Source organism: Dunckerocampus dactyliophorus, chromosome 2, assembly GCF_027744805.1.
Source record: "Dunckerocampus dactyliophorus isolate RoL2022-P2 chromosome 2, RoL_Ddac_1.1, whole genome shotgun sequence".
NCBI lineage: Eukaryota > Metazoa > Chordata > Actinopteri > Syngnathiformes > Syngnathidae > Dunckerocampus > Dunckerocampus dactyliophorus.
Genome location: NC_072820.1, coordinates 2,795,964 through 2,817,379, shown reverse-complemented (window position 1 = coordinate 2,817,379; position 21,416 = coordinate 2,795,964). Strand labels below are relative to the sequence as shown.

At 42.4% G+C, this 21,416-nt stretch overlaps 1 protein-coding gene across 9 annotated transcripts in view; it reads left to right on the top strand.

Moving 5' to 3' along the window:
• Positions 1 to 21,416, top strand: part of LOC129171762 (cadherin-1) — a 303,014-nt gene that overhangs the window by 128,004 nt on the left and 153,594 nt on the right. For all 9 annotated transcript variants that reach the window (XR_008566831.1, XM_054760803.1, XM_054760775.1 and 6 more), the window contains one exon: positions 19,539 to 19,833. Coding sequence is in view for 8 of the 9 variants with exons in the window: in XM_054760803.1 (XP_054616778.1) it covers positions 19,539 to 19,833 (295 nt within the window). In the remaining variant the exon portion in view is untranslated. The remainder of the gene's footprint in view (positions 1 to 19,538; positions 19,834 to 21,416) is intronic.

Sequence of the window (21,416 nt, the reverse complement as noted above, 5' to 3'; positions counted from 1 at the left end):
TCTTTTTCCGAAATGCGGTGTTACTTTTACACCAGATGTAATGGGACACACACCTTCCAAAAAGTTAAACTTTTGTCTGGTCAGACCACAGAGTATTTTCCCAAAGGTCATCAAGATGTTTTCTGGCAAAATTGAGAAAAGCCTTAATGTTCTTTTTGTTCGTCAGTGGTTTTGGTCTTGGAACTCTGCCCTGCAGACCGTTTTTGCCCAGTGTCTTTCTTATGGTGGAGTCATCAACCTTAACTGAGGCAAGTGAGGCCTGCAGTTCTTTGGATGTTGTTGTGGGGTCTTTTGTGACCTCTTGAGTCGTTGCTGCGCTCTTGAGATCATTTTGGTTGGCGGGCCACACCACTATTCCATGTTTTGGCCATTTGTGGATAATGGCTCTCACTGTGGTTTGCTGGAGTCCAAAGCTTTAGAAATGGCTTTATAACCTTTTCCACACTCATAGATCTAAACTACTTTCTTTCTGTGGGTGGGGGCACTTGACTAATTCATTGATGACTGTCATTGACCAATATTGACATTTTTTTGTGTGTGACAAACATGCAAAAAAATAAGAAGTCAGGAAGGGGGCAAACACATTTTCACACCACTCTGGGAAGGGAGCTCAGTTATCATCATTAGGGTTGGTTCATATTATTTTTATCCTTTTCATGTTTTTATTGCTGATTATATTTCATTGCAGTCTTTTCTATTAAAGCCTTTGTCTTTGTAAGAATACAAAGAGTGTCACCCTGAGCCTTCATGGACACAAAACCAAAAAAAAGGTCCTTCTGATCGTATTTAGATGAGTAAATGATCCCAGGTCTTTTCCAAGTGCAATGAATCGAATGAAGAGAAGCAGCCATAAAGTGCAGGTTCCAGTGTGGTGAATGTTCTCCAACGGTTACTTTTTGTTCATGGCCTGGGTGTAGTGAGGCTGCCTGCACACATCAGGATGTTAACACCTCGATTAGTTCTCTTTGCCCCTGACTTGGAGGTCTCAACCTTAACTGGGAGACTTAGCCCTTTAGCGCATATTTGAAACAGAAGTTTAGTTACCCGGGGTAACTAGGGTTTAAACATTCCGAAGAGACTCGGGAATTTGGAACCAATGATTACTGTGAGAATGCGAGATCATGCGGAAAAAAGAATTTGAAAGTTGTCGCAGTACAAAGGTGATTCAAAAGGTGCTCCTCGGAGGCTGATGTGTTCCGGCATGGTGCTGCATATGAATGTGTCCTTCTTGGTGTGGGGAGGTGTTTCTGGGATTTGGCGTCTGCGGTGGGAGAGCGGTTGGATGAGAACGTGTGAATTTGAATGCAAATAGATGTTCCTGTCTCACGCCTGCGTGAGACGCTAATTGCATATGATTCATGCTTGTTTGCTTTTAAGTTAAAGTGGTTTCTTCTACCTTGAACAGTGCTCTTTCATTTTACCAGCATTATTTTGTTTTCCCCAGCACTGCTTTTGCACAGACAGATGGCTTGTTAGTGGCTGACACAAGTTGGGACACCTGCATTAAGTCTGTGCATTAACTTAACATTTAGACCTCACGTCCTACCGCATATTTGTCATGAAATCATTTATTTATTAGTGTGTTTCGGGTGTAGGCTCTTTCCATTTTTGGAAAAGTAAACAAGGTGAACACGGGAGCATTATTCTTCATTTTATTACAGTACTTCACAAAAGCGATCACAGCAATCCCTCACCACGTCACGCTTCGAATTCCGAATTCACTGTATCACGGTTTTTCAGATATATGTTAAATAATAAATCATGTTGTTTTGTGGTTGAATACAGCCCATTATTACAGAAACACAAATATTTAAGCAAATTGGATGCATTTTTAGCCTAATTTAAACATTTTCATGCACAAAAATTTCTAAATCCACTAAAATACAAACATAAAATACGGAGAAATTGTTGTGTGGATTCTCCACCGGTCACTAGGTGTCAGTAATGTTACTGTAATGTTTGGTGAGACACACAAGCACCAGACTTGATCACCGGAACAGCAGCTTTTTATTGCAGGTTTGATTTATCTCACCACAAGCACAATAATCCCCAATAAAATCACAGACTACTGCTCAATTCCCCTTCCACTGGAGCACATTAACAGCAACCCACATGAGCACAAGTATTATTTATGTTATTTTCTTTCATTAGGCCTACTATATTAGGTAATACAAGTGTAATAGTGACCATAGAGATGTTATTTCATGTCTAGAGGGCTCTAATACCATATTTAGAAGGTCGTAAACAGGTTTTCTACGCTCTAACTATGGAAATATTCCATTTATAAATAAGAAATCCTACTTAGAGGAAATTAATTTATTAGGTTTGGGTCTGGAGCCATTTGGGGATTACTGTGCACCCGCAAGTATTATACATGTCTCTTTTCATGGGACAACACTGAAGAAATGACTCTTTTGGGCCTACCTTATTTTCACTATACATGCTACCATTAGGACCAATCATCTCCAGACACAATATCCATTTTCATTTTTATGCCGATGATGTCCAGAAATGCTCAGTGACAAGAAGGCACTAGATCCCCTCCATAGCTGCCTTCATGACATCAAACAATGGCTGTCTCAGAATTTCCTTCATTTAAATGAAGGAAAAACGGAGTACATTGTTTTTACCCCCGATTCACCGCACAGTGAAACCAATTTTAACACCCCCACCCCTCTTCTTGCTCCTGCCGTTAAAAACCTTGGTGTGCTTTTTGACAGCAGTCTAGGGTTCGATAAGCAAATTAGTTCTGTGGTCAGAGCGAGTTTCTTCCTCCTCAGGCTCCTAGCAAAGGTAAAGCCCTTTTTGTCAAGTACACATCTTGAAAAAGCGATCCATGCTTTCATCAGCTCGAGGCTTGATTATTGTAATGCCCTCTACACTGGAGTAAATCAGTACCTCCTCCGCAGGCTCCAGTTGGTACAAAACGCAGCTGCTGGCCTTCTCACTAATGCTCCAAAATACTCCCATATCACTCCACTTCTCCGTTCTCTCCATTGGCTCCCGCTACAGTCTAGAATCCATTTTAAAGTCCTTTTGTTTGCGTTCAAGGCCATTCATGGACTTGCTCCAGCATACGTGGCTGAGCTTTTAACTGTCCGTCACCACTCCAGGGCCCTGCGCTCTTCTCAACACACAACATTAGAAGTCCCAAGGATGAAATACAAAAAATGGGGGGGATTATGCTTTTGCTGTGTTTGCCCCCACACTTTGGATCTCCCTTCCACCTGCGGAGTTGTCAGAGTTGTCAGCTTTTAAATCTCTTTTATGACACATGATGATTATATGTACTTTAGTTGTGATTCTGTGCTTGTATTTTTATTTTTGATTTTGTTTTAGTTGTCTTATTGTATCTTATTAGATCTTACCCTGTTTTCATTTGCTATAACCCGTTTTTACTCTTGTGAAGTAAAAGTAGTCCGTGTGGTTCAGTCACATTGTGTGTTCCACATGTGTTATTGTTAGCGTTATTTGTGGTTGCACCGTGAGTGAGGTCGGCGTTTGTGTTGATAGCCCAAGCTTGTTGATTTGTGATGTGTGAGTAAGGAGTTTAAATATTCAGCTGATTCACTGCAATAAAAGAACACCTCCTCGGGCAAGTTGGAGTTTGCCTCTAACTATCTTCTGTGCTGCCTTTCACTGCAGTGCTATACGTACTATGTTGACATTATGTAATTCATCACTCCGTGCTGATAAGATATCACGGTGAGTGAAATGGGGTTTCTGCTAAAAAAAATGGCATAATTGGGGATTAAAAGCATCTCACAAATAATGTGAACATAATACTTTGTTCAAAAATCAGAGAATGCTGAATGGTGAATACGCAGGGATCCACATACCCTCTACAATGTATACCCTGAAGTGAAAATGAACAAATTGGGTCCCATTAGCCATTTTCCCTCCCCAGTGTCATGTGACTCGTGAGTATTACAAGGTTTCAGGGGTGAATGTAGCGCAGGTTTGTTACATTTGAATCACAATTCCTATGCGCAGCCAAGGCGTTGAGGGAGTCCAGTTCGGGGGCCTTAGGATCTTGTCTCTGCTATTTGCAGACGATGTGGTCCTGATGGCCTCATCGGGCTGTGACCTTCAGCGTTTACTTGGTCGGTTTGCAGTTGAGTGTGAAGCTTCTAGAATGAGACTCAGCACCTCCAAATCCGAGGCCATGGTTCTTAGTCGGAAAAGGGTATATTGCACCTTCCGGGTGGGGAATGAGGTCCTTCCCCAGGTGGAGGAGTTCAAGTATCTCGGGGTCTTGTTCACGAGTGAGGGAAGGTTGGAGCGTGAGGTTGACAACCAGATCGCTACTGGACTGTTGTGGTGAAGAGAGAGCCGAGCTGGAAGGCAAAGCTCTCAATTTACTGGTCCATCTATGTTCCCACCCTCACCTATGGTCATGAGCTTTGGGTCGTGACCGAAAGAACGAGATCGCGGGTACAAGCGGCTGAAATGAGTTTCCTCCGTAGGGTGGTTGGACTCGCCCAAAAAGATAGGGTGAGGAGCCCAGTCATCCGGGAGGAGCTCAGAGTGGAGCCTCTGCTTCTTCACATGGAGAGGAGCCAGTTGAGGTGGCATCTTGTACAGATGTCTCCCAGACGCCTCCCTGGTGAGATGTTCCGGGCATACCTGGCCGGCAGAATACCCCGGGGCAGACCTAGGACACGCTGGAGGGATTATGTCTTACAGACGGCCTGGGAACACCTTGGTGTCCTCCCGGTGGAACTGGAAAAGGTGGCCGGGGACCGGGAAGTCTGGACTTCTGACTGAGACTGCTGCCCCTTGTGACCCAGACCCGGATAAGCGAAAGAAAATGGATGGATGGATGGCTGGATGGATGGTGTTATCCCTCTCACACTCTCATGCTGGTCACTGGAAGTTTAACGTGGCACTTTATGGAAAATAAGTCTCTGAGGATTTAAAAAAGAATTGTTGTTCTACATCGGGGTGTTGACCAAGGGCCACATAGTGAAAGATGAAAGGATTCAACTTTGCCACTTTGATATTTTTTAAAGCAACACATGTAGATAGATATGCAGTGGTGTGAAAACATTTTTACCCCTTCCTGATTTCTTTTTGCTTTGATAAATGGAACCATGAATTCTGCTGCCTACCAAAAAATCCTGAAGGAGAATGTCCGGCCATCTGTTGGTGACCTCAAGCTGAAAGCAACTTGGGTTCTGCAGCAGGACAATGATCCAAAACACACCAGCAAGTCCACCTCTGAATGGCTGAAGACTTTGGAGTGGCCTAGTCCAAGTCCTGACCTGAATCCTATTGAGATGCTGTGGCATGACCTTAAAAAGGCGCTTCATGCTGGAAAAGCCTCCAATGTGGCTGAATGACAACAATTCTGCAAAATTCCTCCCCAGCGCTGTAAGAGACTCATTGCAAGTTATCACAAACGCTTGATTGCAGTTGTTGCTGCTAAGGGGGGCCCAGCCAGTTATTAGCTTTAGGGGGCAATCCCTTTTTCACACAGGACCATGTAGCTTTGGATTTTTTTCTCCTTTAATAATAAAAAGTTTCATTTGAAAACTGCATTTTGTGTTGAGTTGTGTTGTCATTGACTAATATTTACATTTGTTTGATGATCTGAAACATTTACGTGTGAGAAACATGCAAAAAAATAAGAAATCAGGAAGGGGGAAAAGACTTTTTCACACCAGTGTATTTGTGCAGGTGTACATCTAGCTCTCCATATAGGCCAGATGGGGAACCTTGGCCCTCCAGATGGGAGAGAGGACAAGGACATCTGATGATGGTAGAAATGATCACAGCTAGCCCAAAGAGTTGTTGACTTTAATTATTAGTCGCTGTTTAGATAGTGGGCCGAGATTTGTGCTGCTCTAGTAACCGGCCAAGTCTTCCTGGCCTGCTGTCAACTGTTTCTTCCTCTCACCGGGTTAGCTTCAGCAGAGGCACTCGGCAACACACCAAATACACGGCAGACACTTATATTCTTAGTCACGCTCCCTGTCCACTCTCCAATGATGCTGCCAAGTCGAGGTTCAACCGTGGATGACTCAGAGTCCTTCTTTCTCCGCACTTACTGAGGCCACATTTTCACCTTTAGAGTGGATCCCCGCATATTCTGTGATTCAGAAGCACATTTTTGGTAGGGCTGTCCAATGATGAGAAATTTTAATCAAATTCATCACAGTTTCCACATGAATTAATCATGATTAATCATAATTTGCAGTTATGTGTGAAATATGCCCATTTTTACTGTATTTTATGAACAAAAAGATAAATGACAGGACACAATTATATATATATATATATATATATATATTTGTATGTATTAACATCTCCAAATGAGCTGAAAATGTAACTCAAGCTAAAATATGGCTCACAAGTCTGAAAATCTATGTTGCCTAATAGTCTCTTTATTGGTAGCACATTTGAATTACACTTTTACCCTGTTGTTAGGAGCCATGAAGAGTAGCGTTCAAAGACACCACGTAATTTAAGTAGGAATCACATGTTTTGAGTGTAGATGTATTGTCTGGGTTTTCCGAACAGGCTTAAACGCATCAAACTTTACTTCCGCAGTAAGAGTTACATTAGTGAGTGATTAGAATATTCACTTCTTGTTTTTTGTTGCCTTTCTGTTGATTTAGATCACACATACACGCATGATACAGACGTGTTTGTGATTTTCAGAGTGTCCATGAATGCATCTCTTGGTGGCCTAGTGACAATGAGGAAGTGTGATTCCGAGGAGGGCTAGAGACGTGTTTGTGAGTTGGAGATGCATTTATGGTGTTGGAATTGCACTGCTGGCGATGTGTGCACGTCAGAATAAAGTTCTAAAAGAGCGGCAGACTTTGTGTGACAGTGTGGAGGCACGACACCATGCTTCCGTCTGCCGTCACAACAGAGAGGTGTGGCTTGACATGATGCTTCATTTAGGCAAGAAAATAGATACAATTTGCTTAAATGTGCATGTACTGTATGTTTTCACTAATAATAGGCTGTAGACAAACATGTAATATCGATCATGTATTAATTTGGAAAAAACACAATAGAGTGAAGGCATAAAACTCAAACCACGCAGTGGCGAGGGATGACTGTATATGGATAATAAGAATACTAGTTGTGTACTAATTGTTGCATCATATGTATTCATACATTTCTTGATGGATGACGGAGGACATATTTGGAAGCACTTTACTTGAAAGACTTTCAAGGATTTTTGTCCATTCATCCAACCATGCCTTGTGCACTGGGGTACATCTCACAACGTCATTGAACTGTCATCAAAAATAAGATTTAGCGTGCACCAGTACGTCTAGCCCAATGATTAGCCGCTGATTGACTGGTTAATTGAGTTACAGGCGTGTCAATATTTTGAAATCCCCATTGTGTCCGTATGATTGCTTTAAAACAATCTCTGTAGCCGACCGCAAGCTTTAATTTAAACTGGGCTCTGTGGACTCATCAGGGCCCATTTCCAAATTAATTTTGCTGCTGCATTGCTGCTCTTTCTTTAGACACCTGTCTGAATTGGCGGGCCTGCTGTAAAATCGATAGGCTCTCCCCACTGCCCTGCTTCACACTCCACGGCTGATATTAAAGCCTTGGCTCACTCCCAGCTCTTTGTGATACCTCCAGGAGCCATGTTGAATTTGGATTAGCATGAGGTGCTTGTAGTCGTCCCATTGGCGTGTGTTTTTTAAGGTAAGCACACAAAGACTGTGTAGTTTCGTCTGCTCTACAGGCTTACAGCGGCGGTCTGGGAGTATTCTTTACTGAGTGCTTTTCAAGCAGTGCAGTGCTGCCACTGTACGCCTGTTGCCATTTCATGTGATATTAATAAAACCAAAATATCAAAGATGTTCCAAATACGAGGCACCTCTCTAGACAATGGGCACACAAAGCCAAAAATATCTATTGAAAACGTTTTCTCTATTTCATTGCTGTCTATTAATCCTCGGGGGCGCTAATAATGTCGAGAGGTCAGACTTAAATATATTTGAGTCAGAGGCTTCTGCCGCCGCAGAATGAATCCTATAGGAAAGCTTTCGATCATTGCTGCCACCACTCACTCTGCTAATGATGCTGGGCTTCATTAAGAAGCTCATTAAGTCCCCTCGTTAAGCAGCAGGGCTGTTAAGGCTTTGATTGTTAATGGCTCTTCATTCAGAGTGGAGAGAAACCAGGCTCCCCAGGAGGTCTTGACCGCTCTATTGCCCTGGTGTTTTTTGTGTTTTTTTTGGTCACGGCTTGAGATGGAAGGACCTTGGAGAAAGAAAAATATGTGGGTGAAAATGTGTTTTCACTTTCTTTGAAAAGAACTGTCAGTGGTTTTTGTGGCGGTGTAGTCACACAGACACTCCATTTCAACTCTCAGCTGAAGTGCAGACTTCACACTGCCTACCAGTATTTAAATGGGGAAAATAAAGTCGAGTAAAACCAGATTTATGATCAATAATGTTCACCATAATTTTGGAATGCACCAGAGAGAAAGAAAAGTACACTGAAAAATTATGACTGGTCACAAAACAATTGACGCTAAATGCTAAATGCCACCCTCGGTGGCAGGGCCCCTGGGGGAATGAGATATGCCCGGAGTTCCTTAAGGCCCTGGATGCTGTCGGGGTGTCTTGGTTGGCACGACTCTGCAGCATCGGGGGAAATGCCTCTGGATTGGCAGACCGAGGTGGTGGTCCCCCTTTATAAGAAGGAAGACCGGAGGATGTGATCCAACTATCGTAGGATCACACTTCTCAGCCTTCCTGGTAAGGTCTATTCGGGGATTCTGGAGAGAAGGATCTGCCAGATAGTTGAATCTCGGATTCAGTAGGGGCAGTGTGGTTTTTGTCGTGATTGTGGAACTGTGGACCAATTGATTGGGCATGGGAGTTTGCCCAACCAGCCTACATGTGTTTTGTGGACTTGGAGAAGGCATTTGACCGTGTTACTCAAAGAATTCTGTGGGGAGTACTCCGGGTATGGGGTACCAGACCACCTAATTCAGGCTCAACATTGAGCGGATCCAGATGAGGTGGCTTGGGCATCTGGTTAGGATGCCTCCCGGACCAGTAGGAGGCCTCGGGAAGGATCCAGGATATGTTGGAGAGACTATGTCTCTAAACTGGTCTGGGAACACCTCAGGATCCGCTGGGAGGAGCTGGAGGAAGCGGCTGGGGAGAGTGAAGTCTGGGCTTCCCTGCTTTAAGCTGTCGCCCCCACGACCCGGCCTCGGATAAGCGGTAGAAAATGGATGGATGGATAATAATAATGCAATATTTCCTTTAATAGGTCATCTTTCACTCTGTAAAGATGCAGAAATGGCATTTGTGACATGTACTTTATCACAGGCAATTCGTACTGTCTGTCAAACGTTTGCGTCATTTCTTGAAATGCTGGCTTTTCAACTGTATTAAAGAGCAGAATTTCTTTTGCAATGACTTTCTGTAAACGCACACCATTTTGTGCTGTTTCCTTTTGTATTTACTTGGCGGACCAAACATGTCAGTGAGTGTTGACTGTTGGGATGAAGGCCCTGCATCTCGATGTGTAGTTTTTGGGTCGAGTGTTTAGTCATCACGTTACTTCTCATTTCTAACCCCGCTTTGAAAGCGGAAGTGAGCAGGAAATTAAACATGACGCCACATTCCTACTGGTGGAAAAACGCTCATCATCGATTAGTCAAAGAATGAGCAGCCGTTTGTTTGCAGAAGGAGAGATGAAAAGGTGCGCCTACAGGGCTGCCAAATGACGCCAATGACGCAAAGACGTCATTGGCCCAGTGACGCAAAGACGTACATCATGGCTTATAAGTTCATTGCTTTGTAAATTTGTACAAGGGTTTTTAAATTACACATGTTATACTTGCATTCTTATTTGTTATAAGAAGAGTTCATTACACATTAGACCTGCTTACACTAAAACAATACAAACACATCCATCCTTGGATTTTACTTTCTTAGGTGAATTTATGCCTGATGTAAAAAAAAACAAAAAACAAAACAAACCCCCAGAAAAAACTACATAAGATAAACACCTGTTAAGGTGCGATGCAAAGGTAGACAAAGCTACTACAAATGGTCAATAAAAATTTGGGTAAAAACACAATGTAATCTATACATTTTATGAAAATATTAATAAGCCTGACCACAAACAAGCTGAGGTACCTTGTTATTCTTCCCTTTATGAATGGACACACTGTTTTTAGGCCATATGATCTTTATACTATTGGGTATGTGACCACACTGTTTGTTGGTATGTGAATGGATAGACAAGATGGTTACTTTTTCTACATTTGTGAACGGACAGACAAAATTATTTGTGTGTGTGTGTGTGTGTGTGTGTGTGTGTGTGTGTATGGAGAGACCAATGTGCAATGCAAGAAACATATGGTGTGGATTTACCGGCCACAGAACAAATGCAACTTTAGTCTGTTTCAATGTGACCACGACTACTGCTGGTCTCGGTTGTTGAGTATGGTAGTCTCCATGGGTCACTAAAAGCAGAAGTTTGGTGAAGCACTCCATTGTAAAAGTTGAATGTTTGTCAAGTTTGAGAGTCTCTTCTCTCTCAAGAATAACAGAACTTTTCTGTCTGAAAGCCTCAAGGAAACAAACACTCAATGTAAAACCCTGGACTGCAGTTAAATTGTTGTCCTGTTGTCCTGTACCTACTATCATTATTTCAATTAAAATGGGGTGTGCATCATAGTAGTTGTCGTAGGTCTCCTTCTCATAGCTTTGTGCCCATGGTAATACCTTTTTTATCGAGGTTAATTGGTTCCAGACTCGACCGTGATAAGTGAATTTCCACAAAGTAGGATTTCTTATTTATGAATAGACTATTTTTGTATTTAGAGCATTAAAAAAACTCTTTACGGTCTTCTAAATACAAATTTTGAAATTATTAGAGCCCTCTAGATATGAAATAACACCCCTACAGTCACATTCACACTTGTATTACCCAATATAGTAGACATAATAAGAGAAAACAAGACATCTTAGACATAATACAGGCTGACACGTTAGCATTGGGAGAGTTCCTTGTTCTTTTTTTTTACTTCTGGTTTATGTATAGTACTCTTGTTTCATGAATATAACACTACTGACACCTAGTGACCAGTGTTAAGTACCAAATATCATTTGCATGTACAGTATCTTCTGAATGCCTTATATTTGTATTTCAGTAATTTTAGCCATTTTTATGCTTGGCAATGCTTAATTTAGGTAAAAAATTAAATATACAGTAATAATAAGCTGTAATCAACCACAAAACAGTGATGAGTTATTCATATATTTTTGAAAAACCGTGATAGAGTTTGAATTTGAAGCATGAAGCGGCGAGGGGTTACTGTTCTATTTTTCTTAAAACAATGCACTGCCTGATTCATAATAGACCTTATCTGTAGATTATAATCCCAGTTAGTCTACACAAAAAAATATTGCCGCAACCTCGGCATTTAGGAGAGAGTTCAGTGTGAGAGATTGATTCTGCACCTAGAACTTCTGTGGGCTTCCACTGATGGGGAACTAGCCGAGGAAAAGAGAGATTGGACGATAGCTTTTACTGACAAGGTGCTGTCACGGGCCATTGGCTGGTGTCGAGGTGAAATAGTTATTGTTGTCCCAGGAAGAGATTGGGCAAAGGTGCTAATGGATGATTATGAGAGATTGAGTCCCGGACAAATAGGCAGGTCCACGCAATCCATTTAAACAATCAACAACTACTTAACCCCTTCTGGTCTGTTCCATGCAGAGTTTAACTGGGGACACGGTGTGCAATTTATCCAGCTAAATGTGTTAGCTTTTCCCGGCCAAGCCAGAACAACTTCCTTTAGTTGCTTCTGTCTGTGTTGCAGATACTTTATAAGTCAAAGAAATTCTCAAAAAAGTTGTTAAAGGGTCCCTGACATGATTTATCAACTTGCTTAAATATGTTACCGTATATATTAGGGGTGTAACGATTGGCTTTTTCTCATTGTGCCATCTGCTGTATTTTTATCGTTTTTGCTGTGTTTTTAATTTTATTTTAATTCTGGGATGCAATGACAAATGAGCCATTGGCCACAGATGGCCCCTGAGCCACACTTTGGGCACCCCTACACCCTACTTTTGTGGCTCTTGGTTGGGTTGGGCTTGTGGCGTCGGCTTCACAAGCAAACCACAACTCTTGTTTGTCTTGTTGGCTCAGTGTAGTGGGCGAGCGATGCAGATTGAGGAGAGAGGTGCTGGTCAAAACCCTACAACAATCAGCCCTTAAGGAGCGGTTCAAACTTTTTTTAGATGTGCACGTCTATGGAGTTATATTTGTGCCTTAACCTTGAGGCAGATTTTTAGCCCTATTGATGTGAAATAATTAATATTGCAAACGCAGGCACATCGCTGCATGGGCTCTGTCACTCCCTCCCTCTCTCGCGCAACCTTTTTGATAGCGCGGGGGAGTTGAGGGGCCTCGGGTTACGACCTGTATGAATGAGAATATTCACAGGCATGTCACAGGCATGTCTCAGGGTTACTCACATGTTTTTTGGTGAGCCAAAGCCAAGCCTTCGCACCGTTCATCTTGTCAACTCGGGCTTTGCAGTGGATTCTCAATCCTTCCGTAGTTCTATGATTCTCTTGCACATATGTGAGCTCTGATGTGAACTCTGATCATGCATGTGGATGTCATGTCCCCGTGCAATCTGTCTACAACAGAATCGGTGCCATAAATAATCACTTGTAGGCGTAGCGTAGGCTCCGGTCAGCACCTTGGTGACGTGAACTCACATGTTTAGAACTATTAGTCAGCAATTAGTCAGCAGTGATAGGATATGAACAAATGTCTGAAGCACTTGATAAACACGTCATCGACCATGTGGAGGACTCGTGGTTTGCTTTTGACGCTAAAAAAGAAGGAGCAGTAAGACAGTCATTGGAAACTTCTTCAAACATCATGAGGGTTATGGAACAAAAAAGTCAAGTGGTAGACCCAAAAAAATGTCACTGGCTATGAGCCGGAGGATCCCATTAGCTGTCTGTCAAAACACGGGACCATCCTCGACCCAGACAAAGGTTGTTACTGGTGCCGATTTCAGTCCAATAACCATCAGACGGCATCTGCGAGAGAAGGTGTTTAAGAAGAAAAATGTCTTCAAAGGCTTCGTCTCCTTCAATGCCGCAAAATTGCCCATATGGAATTTGCAGGAGAGCACCAAACATGGGACATTGAAAGGTAGAAGAAAGTAAAATTCTCCCTTGACAGTCCTGATGGCTTCCAATGTTACTGGCCAGAAAAGGAGATCCCACCTGAGATGTTTTCCACACGCCACAGTGGAGGGCGTGCCATCATGATCCTTTAATGGAACAGTGTAGCTTCAGGTTGTGCAGGGGCGTCAAACTGCACTTCACAAAGGACTTCTTCCACAGACAGATGTTTCCCTCATCGAAATGGAGAACATTTGGGGATGGATTTCAAGGGAAGTTTACAAAAATGGACATCAGTTCCAGACAGCTGATGCCCTCTGTGAAGCCATCTTCACCTGCTGGAAACACTGGCATCAAGCATTCCCAAACCCATTTTTCACCTCATCACAAGAACGGCGCAGCTACTCGTTAATGAGTACTTGTGTGAACATGTTATTTCTATTTTAGGGTTTTTTTTAGCTATGGTCTTAAACTTTTGATCAGCTCATGAACAGCCTATTTCACTTTAATGCTTGTTTGCAATAAATTACTTATTCAATATTTTGGTCTCACTCCCATTTCCTTGTTTTTGTATTTTGAAGTTCTACTTAGTGCCTCCTTAAGAGCCAACAGTGCAAAATGGAAACTTAATCAGGAGTGTATATACAAGTTAGTTTAAGTATATATTTCTTGTCTTTATCAGTGGGGATTTCTACTTTATTTCCAGACAGACAATTCAGTGGATGTCAAGTTTCATCCCAATACCAGTACTGACATGATCAGCTTTTTGGAATTAAGCGGACTTAACTCGCAACTGAGCTACTATGAACATGCTAAGGTCAGTTTTTATGATAGTTCATAAACCTCATCATGCAGGGTAGCTAGACAGCCGTTTTTCCTCAATATCCTGTACGTCTACGTATTACACAAGATAGGGTAGTGTATTTGTCACGTGTAAAATATACTCACATTTCTTCTCTTCATTCGATCCATCCCTGAGGAGTGGTGGGAGCCAAATGCAGGTCTTGTGTCAGCACTTTGGCCAACGGAACTGACAATTAGGCACCCGTCGAAAACCCGCGCAGACATGGGGAGAAGATGTCAACAACCCCAAAGTTGGCCACCATGCCGCTTTTGAAACCTACATGAAGCGTCCGACTGCGAATTGAACATCAGCCATGATTTCACTTAAAACAGGGAGAAGTATAATGTGGATAACAAAGGTATACACCAGGGGGTGCTTCAGTCAGCCCATATTCTTCTGTTCTGTGGTGGTTTGGGCGTCTCTTTTTAAGTTCAGGCTTTGCTTCGCCGTCTGACTGTACCGCCATTGGCTGTCTTTTCAGTCACTGCTTATGCAATTATTGGGATTACTGGATGTGAGTCCGTGCAGCAGCACCACAGAGTCACTCACTGTGAGCATTATTACTGTTGCAAACCAATCTGCAGCAGAAAGTCAATGTTAATTTTAGTTTCTACAAAGCGCCAGAGCACAGAATAGGTCATTTAAGGATACCTGCCGCATACGTTTTTCAGCACGTCACTGCAAATTCACAGATTCTTTGTCCAAAAATTATTTTTAATATATTTTAAACAGCACTACCTTTGACAGTCAACTTTCTTACAATCCGGCCTCAAACCTGGCGGTGAGGTGAACACAAGGTAATATAAGATCATAAGTCGTTGCTGGAATTAAAACAGGCAAGCAGTCTGGCTTGGAGAAACGCTTTCTCCGACAGCTACGCGGGACAAGTTGCCGCGTACCATCCGTATCTGTCCACTTTCCAGGGAGATGGAGGTTTTTAATCTAAAGTTGTATTTTTAGGAGAATAACTGTGATGTGACTAAAAATGATGTCATTTTAGTAGCATAAAGTTGAAACATTAAAGAAAAAAGACTCTATTTTTTAAACTTTATGAAAAACAAACAAAATAACGAATAAAGTTTCAATTTTTGAAAAATTAGGTTGCGGAAAAAGTTATAATGTTACGTGAATAAATAAAATAAACTATTAAAAAATTGCTGCGGAGTATGTCGCTGCCGAGTATAAGTCGCAGGATCAGCCAAAGCATGAAAAAAAGTGCGACTTTGAGTGCGGAAAATATGATCTATAACCTCCTAGCATATCGACATGTGTTGCTTTATAAAATAGCAATGTGGCAAAGTTGCATCCTTTCATTTTTTCACAATATGGCCTTCGCTGCAAAGAGTTGCACACCCACGGCCAGACCGTGACTCTCATGCCATTTTTCTATTGAACGTCTTTCATCATCATTCATTAGTGGTGAGTACCTACACATTTTACAGTGTGTTTAATACGTGTGCGGGTGATGCATATGTACTGTAGTGCTTAAATCTGGATCGATCATAGCATCGTAGCCCAGGCTTAAAAAATACACACTTTTATTTGTATGGCTGTCTCAATTACTTGTGTGTATTTGCTATTAGTGAATGGTCTTGGAGCAGAACTCCCATGAATAGTGGGGATCTACTGTATATCTTATTCATACGTCTTATTTTATTTATCATATTGATCATCCTCAGTGGAGCACTTACCTTCATTATATGACACCAGGGCTGCCAATCCATTAAAATATTTCATGGCGATTTGATTGCATTTTGTCCATAGCTAACTCATATTTAATCTCAATTAATCACAGATAGAAAGAAGTTTTATCTATAATAAGTAGTGATGTAAAACTCTTCAATATGCATCTGGATACACGGGTTTAGATACGATTCAAAAACAATATATTTTAAAAACGATTTGATTCGATATGATTCAGTGGTTGCATTTGTTGATGTAGACATTAATCACACATTATTATCCTTGCAGTATTTTCAAATGTGTAAAAGAGCACATCATATCCCCAAGCATGCTGTAAAGCGGGGGGGTCCCCAACCACTGGAAAACATTCATTTTTAAAATAACTACATCAAATTTGACCTAAAGGGATATCAATTTTGGAAATATGGGCCATTATTTTTTTCAAAAAATAGTATACAGTTAGAAATCCCACAGTTTTTGCATGGTTAATGCTAGCGGAGACTTGTTTGACGGTCCTTGAACTATGTGGGAATGCATAAAGGCAAGATTTGATGACCTTATTGAGTGCTAATGTGTATATTTGTATGTGTATATGTGTATATTTGTGCGGTGCACTGCTCTGAAAAGCAAAGTTCAGGCTGGCACTGGTGGATTGCGGCTCGGTATTCATTTCATGCTTTTAATTTGATGTTGTTCCTGTATTAATTTTACACAATACATAATAAATAAGATAAATTAGATTGCTATAATGTATGTATGTCTTGCTGATGTGTTGAAATTCTGTTGTGGTGACGAGCTAGTGCACTGCTACAGCTAGCGCTGCTAATGCTATTTAGGTCCAGTCTTGCCTTCAGTCATGGTCACATTGACACAAGCCCACAAACAGCTGTTCTCGGCTATGCCTGCCGGTAACTAGCAGCTCGTAGCCCATATTTTAGCTAACAGCTCAAAGCAAAAAAGAGAGACGGCTCGCATCTGAAAAACACTTGTTAGTTGGGACACCCGTATGCCAAGGTACCACTGTATAAATGACAATAAAAAAAATACTCAAATCACAGCGACAGTAGAGGCAAATAACTTCGGTCTTGTTGCGAGAGCTATCGGCCAGCGCTTTGAAGCTATACTTACCTCTCAAAATATTATTTTATTTCTCCATTTCTGCTCATTCTTTATTCCCGCTTGTGGCTCTGCATCCAATGCTGCGTTTCCTCAAACGCAGCCGAGGCTCAAACAGGACGTGCGCACGTTGATCGCACGTCAATAAAGAAATAGTTCCATTAAAGTAGATGTCTGTTAACTAACTTTGACTCTGAGATTGGCTCCAGCATACACCCGCAACCCTAAAGAGGACAAGCGGTATAGAAAATGGATGGACGGATGGAGGGTGACAGCTGATATATGCACCTGGTGAGGAGTGATCACATTACTGTCATTCGATTACTCGGCCACCCTGCTCTTCTTCAAGTGTTAAACCCTCGTGCCAACTTGCTTTGAGTTTTCACTTTCAAGAGCTCGACAGTACTGTATGAATTTTCGATTAATGATCCTTTACTTCCCAGGAAGCTGTTGCGTCCACGCAATCCGCTCATCGGGAAATTCCCATTTTCAAAGTAAATGTTGATTCACAGTAACCCGCCTCATTCCTTTGAGCAAATGTGCTTTGCTGTTGCCATGCGACATTCATTGCTTTCCTGAGCTCTAGACACCCCCTCACCTCCTTCCTCCCCCATCTGTTCACCAACTGAGGGTGTGCTTTCTCCTAAATCTATCACGTTGCATCGCCTGGTGAGTTGTAGCAATTTATGCATTCTTTTTTCGGTCACAGGTGCCACTCAAGCCACTAATGTGCACATAATGCGATTGGAATCATGTGCTCTGCACATCTTGCTGGCAGGGAGAGAGAGCGTTCCCTCATATTACCTCCAGCAGAAGACCGGGCTGCTCTGCTGCTTTACCATCCCACCAGGAGTTGATCTAATGAAAGTCAACTGAATGCTGAAATCGATACAGCATGTACCTCTGATGCGCACTCACCGTTCTCCCTCATACATTCCTATTAGTTAGGGAATAATTGATTGGTCGACTGTTCATTATTCCTTTGATTTGGGGCTTTCATTAAATGGCCGGGGCACTCCGTGAGCACAGACTAGTCAGCTCCTGCCGTCCACAGCTGCTCGGAAGTGAACCGTAGCTTGAAGAGTGCACAGGAGAGCATGTGTTGTGGATATCTGTGAGATCAGGAGTTCCTAACGTCTGTGCCACATGACATAGGCGTCCGTCGCCACGTCACGCTTTGACTTTCGCGGCTTCAATGTGCCACGGATTTTCCAAATATGTTCTTACTCGCTGATTCACAGTTGACTACGACCTATTTTTTGCCAAAAATATATATATTTAAGGAAATCTTATGCTTTTTTAAGCACAAAATGAAGCATTTTTAAGACAAAAAATTACTAAATGATCTAAAATACAAATATAAGGCATTCAGAAGACATGTTGTAGTCGTGAATTCAAAGGCAAAGGCCTGGGTACGCGTATCTAACGTAGCATCGTTATCTTCGAACAAGATGCAGTATTTTCAGTTAAGGATTGTGTGTAAGAACTGTGTATGGGTGGAATCTCTGTTAGGCAATTACTCATGTCAAAACAGGAAGCTGCTGGTCGTTGATCTCGCTGTCACATTGTGTCTTTGGGAACCATCCCACCCAGAATCAGGTCAAAGTAACTTGAAATGTTCGTACTGTATATCCCTTTCATTCATCATCATTCAAATTCAAATTGTTTTCTGCATGTCAAACTCTAATTGTAAAACTATCAAGACGATTCGGTAAACATCCGTTTTGGTTACTGTCTAACCTTCTGGAACAAACAAACAACTCTAACCAAGGTATAAGCCATGAAGTAAGCGTATGAAATGAAACAAACCGCAGGCTAGGGGAATGTGTGTCAGTGTTGCAAGGGCAAGTTTCTAGTGCTCTGAAGACAAGTCCAAAACAACAGGGAACTTGGACAAGCCCAATGTCCTTTATAACAAGCGGGCGAAAAGGCACGGTCGCAGGAGTGAAATATGCGTGAGTGACGATAATTTGTATTGATCATTAAGGTTGATCATTAAAATTTAAAGAAAGTTTTGAACTTTTATGACAGTGTTTAAACAAGAGAGAAATGTGAGAAAATGTTAATGCGTATCTGAGAAAAGTGTATAAAGTGTATGCTGAGGGGTTTTACAGCCTTAAAACATATGTAATTGTAAAAAAATGAAGTGGGCTACTTCGCGGATTTCACTTATTGCGGGCTATTTTGGGAACCTTTCCCCCGCCATAAAGCACTGTAAATTGCTTGTGAGATACTGAGAGTTGTGCATATTTTTATTATCTCCCGCTAGTCTTAGAATCATATATCTAGCAGGCTTGGTGAGAATAAGCTTGTTTTTGTCAGCAAAATGAAACTGGCTCACATGGCTGACTCTCTTTTAGCTGGCCTGAAGGGTTCCCACTCAATGCATTGGATCACAATTGGTCTGTGTTTGATTGGTGACCAGTCCAGCGTGTAGTCAGATGGGTTAGAGTTTAGCCTTGTCCCATCCAGAACAGTTGATATTGTTCATATGTTGTGTTGTTCTGTGTTGGATTTATTTATTTAGCTGTACAAACCACTGTAGGAGTTGCTGGCACCAGCACCGTTCAATCATGAATAAAGGCCCGCGACAGTATTTGAGAATCACTGTTATAAACAGGAAATAACATGTCAAAATAATACTTTTAAACTGTCTCTCTTTACCTCTCACAATGCCCACATTACTTACATTCTGTTCCCTCTTCATATTTTCCTCTCTCCATTCTTCCCCCACCTAGCTTCACACGGACATGGACAGGAATGATGGACGCACTAAATATGTCCTGAGAGGCGAAGGGGCGGGCTCTGTCTTTGTGATCGATGAGAAGACAGGTAACATCCACGTCACAAAGCCACTGGACCGTGAGGAGAAGGATGAGTACCGTCTCATTGCCACGGCCACTGACAGGCAGACGGACCGTGCCCTGGAGCCCTCATCACAGTTTATAATTCGGGTGCAGGACATCAACGACAACCCGCCTGTCTTCGACGAAGGCCCCTACAGCGCCACGGTGCCTGAGATGGCAAATATAGGTACTGGATTTTAGTACTTGGTTAAAATCATCAAATGTTACAGTTTGGTTCAATATGAATTTTGTAGAGCATGCAAATATCGATGGTGAGGCTGTACTCATTGATGGTCAGTATGTGTTTCTATCTAACAACTCTTGCTTTGAGCCAGTAAGGTTTGCAAAAATGCAAAGTTTGATCAGAAAACAAATTCCACAAAGCTGACATGCATCTTCATTGTCACTTCACAAACTTTAGTCTGTAATCTATCTGACTGCTTAATTGGTGGTTTAACTAGGGCAGTGCACCTCAAATAGTGGGTTGGGACCCCCTGGGGAGGAGCTCTGAGCTGTCGGGGGGGGCGTGAGAGGCAGGGAGGACTTTCAATATGAATTTGTTGTAGTCAGCATGCAATTTGACTCTTGAATACACTTGGATGCTTCACTGCTCTCCATTTTGTTGCATTTTCCTAGTTTTAGTTTTGAGTTCAGTCTGTCCAGTACAGATAAATAAATAAGGTATTATCGGTTTCTCAATAGTATTTCAAATTGGCGGGTCGCGCAAAAATTTCTGTTTTCCTGTGGGGACATGACAAAAAATAATTGAGAACCACTGAACTAGGCTGAGGCCCAATGAGTCCACCAAAGTCGTTTCCTTCAACACCCTAAATAAGTCGATGAAGGTTCTGAACAAAATCTGTGATAAGGGGGACGTCTTGGCATAGTCCAACCGTCACTGGAAAATAAATCTGTGAGAACTTTGACCCCGGTTGTACAGGTACAAGGAATGGCCTGTATCGGGGGTTTGGTGCCCCAGATTCCCAAACATGGTTGAATGCCTTCTCCAAGTCCACAAAGTACACGTAGACTGGTTGGCAAATGTGAGGAACCTCGGTTGGATCTCAACCGCACCCTGGGCTCTGCCGCAGAGGAGATTTTTAACCACCTGAACCTCAAAAATAAGAGAGCTCACCTCAGACTCCCCAGACTACTTCTTCATTGGAAGGTGTGTTGGTGGATTTGAGGAGGTCTTCACAGTATCCCCTTCTCTGCCTGACAAGTCTTGGGCTGAGGTCAGCAGCTGATTCCACACCATACTTCCCACACCTGGGTGGTTGACCAGAATCTCAGTGTAGTTCTCCAGAAGTGTTCTTGGCTTCCGCAAACTCCCCCCATGCTGTGTTTTTGCCTCAACAACCACCGTTCCTTTCAGTCACCCTTTCCAGGTCTCACTGCCATTGCCCATGTGAGCAGTAAAGTTCCCGAGCAGAACAAGCGAGTCCCCAGAAGGTGTGCTTCCTAGCACTCATTCTAAGGACTCCAAAAAGGGTGGGTATGCTCAACTGCTGTTTGGTGCATAGGCACAAACATCAGACAGACGGTGCAGGGAAGTTACCCTGTGGTCCATTAGGGTGAACCCCTCAGATACCGATCCGGGGGGGGCCCATATGTGCTCATGGTCCCACTTAAGCGGACTGGTTTCGGAGCCTAAGTCACGCACTGGGCCAAGCCTGGCTATATCCAGCTGGAAACTCTCAACCTCGCACACCAGCACAACCCAACACACAGCTCAGACTTTGAAAACCCCCGCACGAGTACGATGTCAAA